This window comes from Erythrolamprus reginae, assembly GCF_031021105.1.
Source record: "Erythrolamprus reginae isolate rEryReg1 chromosome 13 unlocalized genomic scaffold, rEryReg1.hap1 SUPER_13_unloc_2, whole genome shotgun sequence".
Classification (NCBI taxonomy): Eukaryota; Metazoa; Chordata; class Lepidosauria; order Squamata; family Dipsadidae; genus Erythrolamprus; species Erythrolamprus reginae.
The window spans coordinates 788497-801120 of record NW_027248446.1 but is presented as its reverse complement, the minus strand read 5'-3'; the positions used below and the strand labels follow the sequence as shown (position 1 = coordinate 801120).

Below are 12624 nucleotides of genomic sequence, written 5' to 3'. Positions count from 1 at the left end.
ATATTAAAACAAATTCCAAAAAGAATAAGGGAGAGAAGAAGAGACTTCCAATTTCTAACGAATAAATTGATAAGACAAGGGATTCCATTTCGATGGCTAATCCCAGAAGGAGTATTAATCACTTGGAAGGACAGGAAGATCAAAATCGATTCCTATGAAAAAGCAGATAGATTTATAGAAGAAAACCTAGAGAGAACCAGAGACAGCAGTTTGGAGATTGAACCCCAAAGTCAGGAAGACAGGAATAAAAAAACAGAAACAAAAACCACTAGTCAAGACTTAAGAGACGAAAGAGAGAGAGTAGTCACACGAGCAAGAGCCAGGAAACAGTAATATGGAAAAACAAGCAAAAATATTTTCGGTTAATATCAATGGATTAAATTCTATAGTAAAAAGGAAACAAACATATAAGAAACTTGAAAGTGAAAATGCAGACCTACTTTGTCTACAGGAAGCCCACATCAAAAAATCGGGGAAAAAACTACTTGAGAACCCTAAACTTGGCAAACTATTTGTGGCCCTAGCAGAGAACAAAAAAAGAGGTATAGAGTGGCTTAACCCAAAACATATATATTCGGACGAGGAAGGTAGAACTTTGATCCTTGAAATTTCTATAGAACAAAAAAAGACTTGTAATTTACACACCAAATACCAATCAAAAGGAATTTTATAAAAAACTATATGAACAAATAAGTATGACCCAAAATCCAAATATATGCCTGTCGGGAGACTTCAATGCCATTGTAGATCCAGAAATTGACTATAAATCAGTGGGGGGGAAGAACAAAATGAATAACAGAAACCAACTACCACCTGTATTCTTTGACATAATGGAAGAATACAGACTTAAAGATACTTGGCAGGAAAGAAATAAACTTAAAGCACAATTTACATACTACTCACCACCCCCACCAATCATAGTCCAGACTAGATATGCTCTGGACCACCAATGGAATTGAAAATATGATAGAAAAAATTAATATTGGAACAAATATTTGGGGAGATCACCACCCAATAACATTAACACTTAAAACAGCTGAAAAAGGAAATAAACACTGGGCAATTTACCCCAATATAATAAAGGAAAAGGAATATATAAAATACATGAATAGAGAACTAACATTCTTCCTAAAAGACAATTGGAATAAGGACACTACTTTACAAAATATCTGGAACACTACTAAGGCTTGTATTAGGGGTCTAACAATTTCTTAAACAAGCAGGAAAAATAGAGATAAAAATCAAAAATTGTGAGAACTACAAGAACAAATTAAAAAACTTGAAATGAAACTACAAAATGATCCACAGAACAATCACATAGGTCAATAAAAAGATAAACTTAAACATAAAATCAATTTAATTATACAAGAAGATATAGCCATACAAATAAAAAGAGTAAAGCAAAACCACTTCGAACAAGCAAATAAAACAGGCAAATGGCTGGCATACAAACTAAAAAGAGAGAAAGAAAACAAATATATTCAACAATTAGAAGACAATAAGGGAGTGACACAATTTACATTAGCAGAAAAAAAGAAAATAGCCATGGAATTCTACCAAACATTATACCAGAAAGAAGGAATAAGTGAAATAGATATACGTAACTACTTAGATAAATGTAATCCAGAGGAGATAACAGAACTAGATAGAGAACTGTTAGGAAAAACCATAACTAAGGAAGAATTAGAAATTGCTATTCATAAACAAAAAAATAATAAAACCCCAGGTCCAGATGGAATACTGGCAGAATGCTATAAAGAATTAAGAGATATTTTAAATAATTTGATGTTAGAAATATACAATGAAGTATTAACTCTAGGCAAAATTCCAAATTCTTGGACAGACTCTTTGATAACTTTAATTCCCAAAGAAAAAAAGGAAAAAGAAAAAATAGCTAATTATAGACCCATAGCATTACTGAATACTGACTATAACATTTTCTCTACCATAATAGCCGATAGACTTAAACCGATCTTAAATAAATGGATACACCCAGATCAGAATGGGTTTCTCCCTAATAGACATATAAAAAACAATTTATTTATTTATTTATTATTTAGATTTGTATGCCGCCCCTCTCCGAAGACTCGGGGCGGCTCACAACAAGATAGAACAAATCATAAATAATCCAAATAACTTTAAAATATTTAAGATTTAAAAGAACCCCATATACTAACAGACACACACACAAGCATACCATGTATAAATTGAACATGCCCGGGGGAGATGTTTCAATTCCCCCATGCCTGACGGCAAAGGTGGGTTTTAAGGAGTTTACGGAAGGCAGGAAGAGTAGGGGCAGTTCTAATCTCTGGGGGGAGTTGGTTCCAGAGAGTCGGTGCCGCCACAGAGAAGGCTCTTCCCCTGGGGCCCGCCAACCGACATTGTTTAGTTGACGGGACCCAGAGAAGGCCCACTCTGTGGGACCTAATCGGTCGCTGGGATTCGTGCGGCAGGAGACGGTCTCGGAGATATTCTGGTCCAGTGCCATGAAGGGCTTTAAAGGTCATAAACAAAACTTTGAATTGTGACCAGAAATTGATCGGCAGCCAATGCAGACTGCGGAGTGATGGTGAAACATGGGCATACCTAGGTAAGCCCATGACTGCTCTCGCAGCTGCATTCTGCATGATCTGAAGTTTCTGAACACTTTTCAAAGGTAGCCCCATGTAGAGAGCATTACAGTAGTCGAACCTTGAGGTGATGAGGGCATGAGTGACTGTGAGCAATGAGTCCCGGTCCAAATAGGGCCGCAACTGGTGCACCAGGCGAACCTGGGCAAACACACACACCCGCCACAGCTGAAAGGGTAATGGACGGACAGATGGGAATGTCCTTGAGAGGGAAAACCCACAGCCACTCCGTCTTATCCGGGTTGAGTTTGAGTCTGTTGACACCCATCCAGGCCCCAACAGCCTCCAGGCACTGGCACATCACTTCCACTGCTTTGTTGACTGGACATGGGGTGGAGATGTAAAGCTGGGTATCATCAGCGTATTGATGATACCTCATCCCATGTCCTTGGATGATCTCACCCAGCAGTTTCATGTAGATATTAAATAGCAGGGGGGAGAGGACCGGCCCCTGAGGCACCCCACAAGGGAGAGACCTCGGAGCCGACCTCTGACCCCCCACTAACACCGACTGCGACCGGCCAGAGAGGTAGGAGGAGAACCACTGGAGAACAGTGCCTCCCACCCCCAACCCCTCCAGCCGGTGCAGAAGGATACCATGGTCGATGGTATCGAAAGCCGCTGAGAGGTCAAGGAGCACCAGGACAGAGGATAAACCCCTGTCCCGGGCCCGCCAGAGATCATCCATCAACGCGACCAAAGCAGTTTCCGTGCTGTAACCGGGCCTGAAACCCGACTGCTGGGGACCTAGATAATCGGCTTCTTCCAAGGACCGTTGGAGCTGGAGTGCCACCACCTTCTCAACAACCTTCCCCATAAAGGGAAGGTTGGCGACTGGACGCTAGTTATTAAGTACGGCTGGGTCCAGGGAAGGCTTCTTGAGGAGGGGGCGCACGAGCGCTTCTTTATAGAGTGTTGGAAAAACTCCCCTCCCCAAGGAAGCGTTGGTAATCTCCTGGACCCAGCTCCGTGTCACCTCCCTGCTGGCCGAGACCAACCAGGAGGGACACGGATCCAGTAAACAGGTGGCGGAACTCACAGCTCCAATGGCCTTGTCTACTTCATCAGGTGTCACCAGATCAAACTCTTCCCAGACAGGTGGACAAGTCCGTGCCCCAGTCACCTCGACTGACTCGTTGTCAGTCGACTCTGTTTTACAATTGGAGTCAAGATCAGCCCGGATCTGAGCGACTTTATCAGCGAAAAACGTGTTAAAATCCTCGGCACTGTTCAGCAAGGGCTACCCAACTCCCCCCTGGTTAAGAAGGGAACGGGTCACCCTAAACAGAGCGGCCAGGCGGGATTCTGCTGATGCAATCAAGGCGGCATGGTACACGCATCTTGCCGCCTTGAGCGCCACTTTGTAAGTCTTAATAAAAGCTCTTACAAGTGTTCGATTAGATTCAGACCTACTCTTCCTCCATCGCTTCTCTAGACGTCTCTTTTGGCGTTTCAACTTCCGGAGCTCCTCGTTGAACCATGGGGCTCTACGGGGTCTAGCGCCACGGAGAGGTCGCAAAGGCGCAATCCGGTCAAGAGCCTCTGCCGCAGCCCTGTTCCAGGCCTCCGCAAGAGACTCCGCCGAACTGTGGACGAGTGCCTCTGGAATAACCCCAAGCGCCGTCTGAAAGCCCTCTGGGTCCATCAGGCGTCTGGGGCGGAACATCTTAATTGGTTCCGCCTCCCTGCAGGGAAGGACTGGAGCCAGGAAGTCAAGCCGTAGTAGAAAATGGTCTGACCATGACAAAGGCAATGCTTCTAAGCCCCTTAGTCTCAGACCATTACTCAATTGCTCGGGAATAAATACCATGTCAGGTGCGTGCCCTCCCTTGTGAGTCGGACCCTGAACTACTTGAGTCAGGTCCATGGCTGTCATGGTGGCCATGAACTCCAGTGCCAACCCAGAGGTTTCGCCGAGTGACGGCAGATTGAAGTCCCCCAGGACAATGAGTCCGGGGAACTCCACCGCCAACCCGGCTACCTCCTCGAGTAGCACAGGCAGGGCTTTTGACACGCAGCTGGGAGGCAGGTACGTGAGAAATAAGCCCACCTGAACCCCTAAGTCCAACTTCATCAAGAGAGACTTGTAACCCACAATTTCCGGAGCAATGAGTCTACGTAGGCAAAGGCTCTCCCTGGCTATAATAGCCACTCCTCCCCCCCTTCCCTGGGGTCGAGGTTGATGCCATATCTGAAACCCGGCTGGGCAGATTTCAGAGAGAGGAACACCTCCCTCTGGGCCCAGTCAGGTTTCAGTAATGCATGCCAGGTCGGCCTCCTCATCCAGGATCAAATCCCAGATGAAGAGAGCTTTATTTACCACCGACCTGGCATTAAGCAGCAGCAACCTGAGTCCAGGGCCAGAGTTACACTCATCACCAGTACCCAAGATTGGGCTCACAGAGCCAGAACAAGGGACCGTTATTAAGCAACGATCCCTCGTTCCCCTGGAACGGCTAACTCTGTGGCCCCCGCCATATCTGCCTCTCCCCAGCAACACTGGAATACTAGAATAATGTTTGACACACTAGAATATTATGAGTCACATCCGGAAAAAGCAATGGCAATAATATTTATGGATGCACAAAAAGCATTTGACAATTTAAATTGGGAATTTTACTTGAACTGTTAACCAAGATGAAATTTGGACCAAACTTCATTAGTACAATCCAAACAATATATTCAAAACAAACAGCTAAAATAATAATCAACGGAGATACAACAGACACGTTTCAAATATACAAAGGTGTCCGCCAGGGATGTCCCCTGTCACCGTTACTCTTCATTTTATGTATTGAAACCCTATTAAACCAAATATGCAATAATAAAGAGATAACAGGTCTCAAGTCTAAGGGACAAGAATTCAAATTACAAGCCTTCGCCGACGACATAGCTTTTGTCATTGAAAATCTGACATAAGCGGGCAAAAAATTAATGGAAGAAATAAATAGATATGGAGCCATAGCAGGATTAAAAATTAATAAATCCAAAACCAAAATCATGACCAAAGATATGACAATGAAAGATAAAGAACATCTAGCTAGAGAATTAGAATTGGAAATTACCGAAAGAACCAAATACCTAGGAATTAATATGTCAGCTAAATGTATAGCCCTATAAACAGGATAATTATGATTTGCTACTAAGTAAAATAAAATTACAATTAGAAACCTGGACCAAACTTCCAATTTCATTGCTGGGAAGAATTGCAACAATAAAAATGTCCATATTACCGAAATTTCTATATCTTTTCAAAACGATCCCAATTAAATTAGAAGGAATCTTCTTTAAAAATTTAGGAAAATTAATATCCAAATTCGCATGGCAAGGCAAAAAAGCAAGAATCAGACTCAAATGGATCCAAGACAGCCCAAAACAAGATGGACTTGGTTTACCCGACTTTAAATTATACTACCAAGCCGTAGTCCTAACATGGGTCAAAGAATGGATACAACTCCAAAATATAAGATTGCTAGCCCTGGAAGGTCATGACATACAGACCGGTTGGCATAGCTTCATCTGGGATAATAAGGACAGCACACACTCTTACTTTAAACATCATCTGATCAGAAGGTCACTATTAGATACCTGTAATATAATTAGGAAACAGCACTATACTAAAATACTATTATGGTTCTCAAGCATGGAGGCAATAACCTTCCCGAATACATTAAGCCTTGCGAAAATGCTAAAATACTCACAGGTACTAGACAAAGAAACAAATTTGAAATCACTAACACAACTAAAAGAGGAAGGAATTAAAATAGATTGGTGACCCTATAACCAAATAAAATCCAGATTACGGACTGATATAGAAAAATATGGAATCCAGAAAAACGACATACCATTAGACAAAATTTTATTAGGACCAAATAAAAAAGCAATTGCTAACATATATAAAATACCACTAGAACATCAAAACGTAGAAGAAATTATCAAAGGCAACATGATAGCCTGGGCTAAAAATATTGGCCATACAATCCACCTAGACCAATGGGGGAAAATGTGGCACACCAACTATAAAATTACCAGATCCACCTCATATAAAGAAAACACAATTAAAATGTTTTACAGGTGGCATATGCCCCCAGCAAAGCTAGCCAAAATGTACGCTAACCTTAAACCCAACTGTTGGAAATGTGGAGAGAAACATGGCTCCTATTTTCACATGTGGTGGACTTGTACACAAGTTAAGGGAATTTGGCACAAACTTCAAAAATGGATAAAAGAAATAATTGACATCAAATTAGAAATGAAACCGGAAATATTTTTGCTTGGTATTATTGAAAAACACATGAAAAAGGAACAATATTTTTAAAAGCTTTAAACTATTATAAAGACAAAAATTAGATTAAACATTTTTTAAAAAATTGTGCATTAAAAACAGACAAAATCACATACATATATATTGTCCCCCAGTTGAATACTACAATGGGGGTCCTCAAACATTTTAAATAGGGGGGTGATTCACAGTCCTTCACACGGCTGGGGGGCGGGACCAGGTGGGTGATTATGTGACTGGGTGGGTGTGGCCAATTTAACAGTCCAATTTTTTTCCTTTGTTCTTCTTAACCTGTACTTGCTCACCCCGAGGAATCTATTTACTTAATAAGACCCCCCCAAAAGGGAAAAAGAGTGCAAACTTTTTTGCCACTTGCCTAAATTCATTACAACAGCAGCTTCAGGCTCCTCAAAATAGGCAATTAAGAAAAGAATGAAAGAATTCAATTCAATTCAATTTATTAGATTTGTATGCTACCCCTCTCCGAAGACTCGGGGCGGCTCACAACAATAATAAAAACAGTATAACAATGGAAAATCTAATAATAAAATTACATTAAAAAAAACCCCAACAATTAAAAAACCATACAACACATACATACCAAACAGAAACAGGATTTCCTTCCTGATCGCAGAGCACAGAAGTCATGAGAGACTGAGAAAAGCTGTCAATCAAGGCCCCTCCCTTCTCCTCTCTAAGGGCCCACACGGGTCTTTCCCCTTCAGTTCCATTTGCAACTTCTGGAGGCAAACTGTTCCACTGATTAATTGTTCCGTTAGGAATTTTCTCCTTAGTTCTAAGTTGCTTCTATCCTTATTTAGTTTCCACCCATTGCTTCTTGTCCTGCCCTCAGGTGCTTTGACTCCCTCTTCTCTGTGGCAACCCCTGAGATATTGGAAGACCTCTATCCTGTCTCCCGTGGTCCTTCTTTTCATTAAACTAGACATACCCAGTTCCTGCAACCATTCTTCATACGTTTTAGCCTCTAGTTCCCTAAACCTCTTATTCCTCTTCTCTGCACTCTTTCTAGAATCTCCAGATCTTTTTTACATTCTGGCAACCAAAACTGAATGCAGTATTCCAGGTTTGGCCTTAAAAAGTCATTATCAAGTGGTATTAACACTTCAGGTGATCTTAATTCTATCCCTGAGGTTATGGAACTGTGAACTGTGCTGGTTTTTTTCGCAGTGCTGCACACGGCTGGCTCATATTTAAATGGTTGTCCACTAGGACTCCAAGATCCTAGTAATAATAGAGATATGCAGGGTTTTTTTAAACTGTTTTAAATTGTTTTGAGCTGTTTTTAGGGGATTTTACATTTTATATTGAATTTACAGGAGTTTCTTATCTACTGCAGGCCACAATCGTTATCTCTGATTCATTCAGAATCTGATCCATCCAAAGGTCTTTGTTCAAGTCTTAATAATAATACATAATAATTAGGATCTTTTCAAACTGCATTCCACTCCCCAAAGTCATAGGAGCTCCTGTAAATCGAAACATGAGCTGGGGTGGCACAGCAGGTAGAGTGCTGTACTGCAGGCCTCTGAAGCTGACTGTAGATCTGTAGGTCAGCGGTTCATATCTCATCACTAGCTCAAGGTTGACTCATCCTTCCTTCCTTCTGAGGTGGGTAAAATGAGGACCCGGATTGTGGGGGCAATAGGCTGGCTCTGTTAAAAAGTGCTATTGCTAACATGTTGGAAGCTGCCCTGAGTCTAAGAAGAAGGTCGGCATAAAAATCGAATGAATGAATGAATGAATGAATGAGTGAATGAATGAATGAATAACTCTTAAGATTTGTTTTCCAGTTAAATATGAGAAGTCCATCCCCCCATCTCCCTCAATCTTTTTGAAAGGATTCATTTAATCAGTCATCATTCTCTCCACCTTGAGTCTTCAGGATCCATGGCCTCTCTAGCTATCTCCAAGCATCTTGCCTTCAAAGCAGACTCCTTCTTCAGGGATGCCAGCAGCAAATTAAGTTCTAGTCCATTTGCCACCCACCCACCCACCCACCCACCCATTCATCCATCCATCCATCCAATCCATCTGATTCAACAATTGTTGCTTGCTTCTAATTATCATAAATTGTTTTAAAACAATTGTTATTACATCAAACTTTTAAAGTGAAGTTTCAAATAAGGCTTGTAAATTGAGAGACTTATACTTTTAAATCACATCAAATTAGCTTTAAAAAAAGGACAACCAATGGCAAATTGTTATTTATAACTTTCAGGTTTCATAGGAAAAGTTAAGAAAGATTAAAAATCCTTTCAGTATTATTTTGAAGACAGTTTTTGCCCTCTTAGTTATCATACAATCCACCCCTTAGGTTTCTAATCACATCACATAATTGTTTGTGAGTCCTTTACTGAAATCCAGTTCTATCACCAGAATTCCCATAATGTAGTGTATTTTTTGCACCAAGATTTTGAAGATGTAAGAAAAAAAGGTTTTGCCTTTTGCTATTTCCCCAGGAGCACTGCAGACCCCTCAAACCCTCTCCACACCTATTTCTACATGGGACAGGGCTTCAGGAGGTAAAAAATGGCGGTATTCAGTGTATATGATACACCAACATTTCCACCCTCTTTTTTTGGGTGGGGCGGGGTGTAGGAAGTGCACCATACTCTAAAATATGGTGTTTAGGAAGTGTAATGATACCTGAGGAGAAGAGAGGCTGCCTAGGGAAGGACCAGATCAGAGGGGAGAATCCTGCAGCTGCATAATGGGAGAGAAGGAAACTCAGAAAGGATCCTGGATAACTTTTCAGGCTGAGAAAAGAGTTGGTGGGAAACTTGATCTTTCAGACTTGCAACATTTTGTTAATGGCGCATTCCAATCAAGTAGAATTAACACATCAGGAGGTGTTTTCCATCAGGATGACCAGGGAGAAGATTAGCCTGACACCTTTCTTCTTGATAAACCCATGTTTTCTGGGAATCTACCTGTGGTTTTTAAAGAGTGTATGAATCATCTTTTTTTTCCTCTGTTCATTTTATTTGTCATCTGCTCTAGAATGTTCCCTATAATTGACCAATTGTGTCAATTATATTTTCTCTATATTTTGTCAGTATATGGTTGAATATTTTTCTCAAACTTTTTCATTCATTTTTGAAGACAGTGGCAGTTTTATTTGGAGATTAGACAATTGTAAAACAAAGATTCAATGCAGGATAAGAAAGAGTTTTCTGTATTTCAAATTCCTGGATGTTCCCATTCTAGTTTCATCCCTTTCTGGAGAGGAATGAATTTTGGAATATTTCACAGTTTAAACTGTACTTGGACCAAAATGGAGAAATAAAAGCAGATCTGGGCATTGTCAGCTTCTTGGTTCTCCCCAAGGAGGATGTCAAGGAAGAGACTCTGGCATATTTTGAAAGACAGAGATTTTCTATTGAACAAGATGCTCTTTTGCGGCTAAAGTTGCTTAATAAGGTGAGAAAGATTTTGCTGCCTTTTCTCTGTTTTCCAAAGCCTGAGGTCCCATTTCAAGTGGGGAAAGCCTAGAGTCTCCAGGTTGTTTGGCCTTCCATGCCAGTTGGTGTCATCTAATGGAGGTTCTTCAGTAGACAGGACCTGAGTGGAGCAGCTTTGCCATTTTTTATGGAAATCTTTCAAGATCTTACTGGTCAGAGGTGTCTTTCTTCATCACAGTTTTAGTCTATATTAAAAAAAACTAAATGAAATAAAACTTTACTAAATCTTTTACAGTAAACTTTATTCTCAGTTTTAATATGAATATATCATCATACTTAATTTTTTTCTGCAATTCCACCCTCCATACTTTATTAAGTAGAAAAGTACTTTATTATAATGTTAAATTCCAAAAGCAAAAGGGAGGAATTAAATGAAGAATCTGCCAGTTGTTATACCACCTGCATCTGTTCGGAAGTAGTCAGAGATTTCATATTTACCTCAGTGAAGACCAGAGGCTACTTATTTCCACCCATTTCTACCTCCGTTTTCTATGGATGGAGAATCCTAACATATTTCCTAACACATTTCCATTTTTCTGCTTAGTCCCTGCCTGAGTCCAGATGTGTGGAAAGTTGTCATCCTGGATTTGTCAAGAGGGCTCGAGAAGGAGAGCCAGTTTGCTGCTATGACTGCGTTCCTTGTCCGGAGGGGACCTTCTCCACTCAAAAAGGTGGGTGACACTGAGGAAAATGGAAGTGTTGGTGGAACTGGATCCATCTAGAACATTATCATGAAAGTGCAAGTTAAAAGGGAGATTGGAGCAAACTTGGTTTTTTTTTCAACCTGCACAATTTTTTATCTAAAAGGAAGTAGATCAAAAAGACTTTGAAGGAGGGCTGGGAAGAGACTGGACTCCCCTCAACTGCATATACCTAGCTAGATTTTTTAAAAATATCCTTCTTAGTTCTTTTTAATGGAATTGTTTAGAAATACGTCTTGGAAAATGTCCCTAGAATTAGGTGGTGTCCAAAAAATGTATTTCTTGTAATGTAAAAAAACAAAATATTAAAGAAATATTGCTTTTTATTTTTCAGATACTGAAAAATGCACCAAGTGTCCGGATGATAAATATCCCAATGAGCACAGAGTCCAATGTATCCCCAAAGTTATAACCTTCCTGTCTTATGAAGAACATCTGGGCATCATTCTGGTCTCTTTTGCCCTACTTTTGTTCCTAAGCACAGGTCTTGTTTTAATCACCTTCATTAAATACCTAGAAACTCCCATTGTCAAAGCCAACAACCGGGACCTCTCCTACATCCTCCTGATCTCCCTCCTGCTTTGCTTCTTGTCTTCTTCTCTCTTCATTGGTCAACCAAGGAAAGCTACCTGCCTTCTCCGACAGACAGTCTTCAGCATCATCTTCTCAGTTGCGATTTCTTCTCTCTTGGCTAAAACCATCATGGTGGTACTTGCTTTCTTAGCCACAAAACCAGGAAACCAAGTGAAGAGATGGTTGGGAAAGAGCTTGGCCAACTCCATCATCCTCTCTTCTTCTACTATCCAAATTGTCATCTGCTCCATCTGGCTGGGAGTTTCTCCCCCATTCCCTGACTCTGACCTCCACTCCCAGCCTGGAGAGATCATCCTGCAATGCAACGAAGGGGCTGTTGTCATGTTCTATGTCACCCTCAGCTACATGGGCTTCCTGGCTGCCATCTGCTTCACGGTGGCTTTCCTGGCCAGGAATCTACCTGGGGCCTTCAACGAAGCCAAGCTGATCACCTTCAGCATGCTGGTCTTCTGCAGTGTCTGGGTGACCTTTGTGCCCACCTACCTGAGCACCAAAGGGAAATACATGGTGGCTGTCCAGATCTTCTCCATCCTGGCCTCCAGTGCTGGTCTGCTGGGCTGCATCTTCATCCCCAAGTGCTACATTATCCTTCTGAGGCCAGATATGAACACAAAGGAGCATCTCACAGCCAGAACAAATATAAAAAATGTACTTCGCACCAAAATAAAAAAATAAAGTAAATTAAAAAATAAAGTTTGTAATGAAATTTCCACTGTGTTTTTTTCTTACAAGAAGAGAAATAAAATAGCAGTTTTAAGGCTCTTTAATTTTCCATTCTACAATTTCTGCCTTCAGCATTTTTTCTGCTCTTCTTCGAAGCTTGTCTTATTTATTTATTTGTTTGTTTGTTTGTTTATTCGACTTCTATGCTGCCCAATCCCGAAGGACTCAGGGTGGCTTACAACAACAGTATGAATACAATAAATAGTTAC

At 40.9% G+C, this 12624-nt stretch overlaps 1 protein-coding gene across 1 annotated transcript in view; it reads left to right on the top strand.

Annotated features, from left to right (window-relative positions):
• LOC139155166 (vomeronasal type-2 receptor 26-like) overlaps positions 1-12331 on the top strand; it is a gene marked incomplete at its 3' end in the record, with an annotated part of 35017 nt that extends 22686 nt beyond the window's left edge. Inside the window, exons 4-6 of the mRNA XM_070730250.1 lie at positions 10144-10356; positions 10942-11068; positions 11433-12331. Coding sequence (XP_070586351.1) covers positions 10144-10356; positions 10942-11068; positions 11433-12331 — 1239 coding nt within the window. The remainder of the gene's footprint in view (positions 1-10143; positions 10357-10941; positions 11069-11432) is intronic.
• Between the last annotated feature and the right edge of the window lie 293 nt (positions 12332-12624).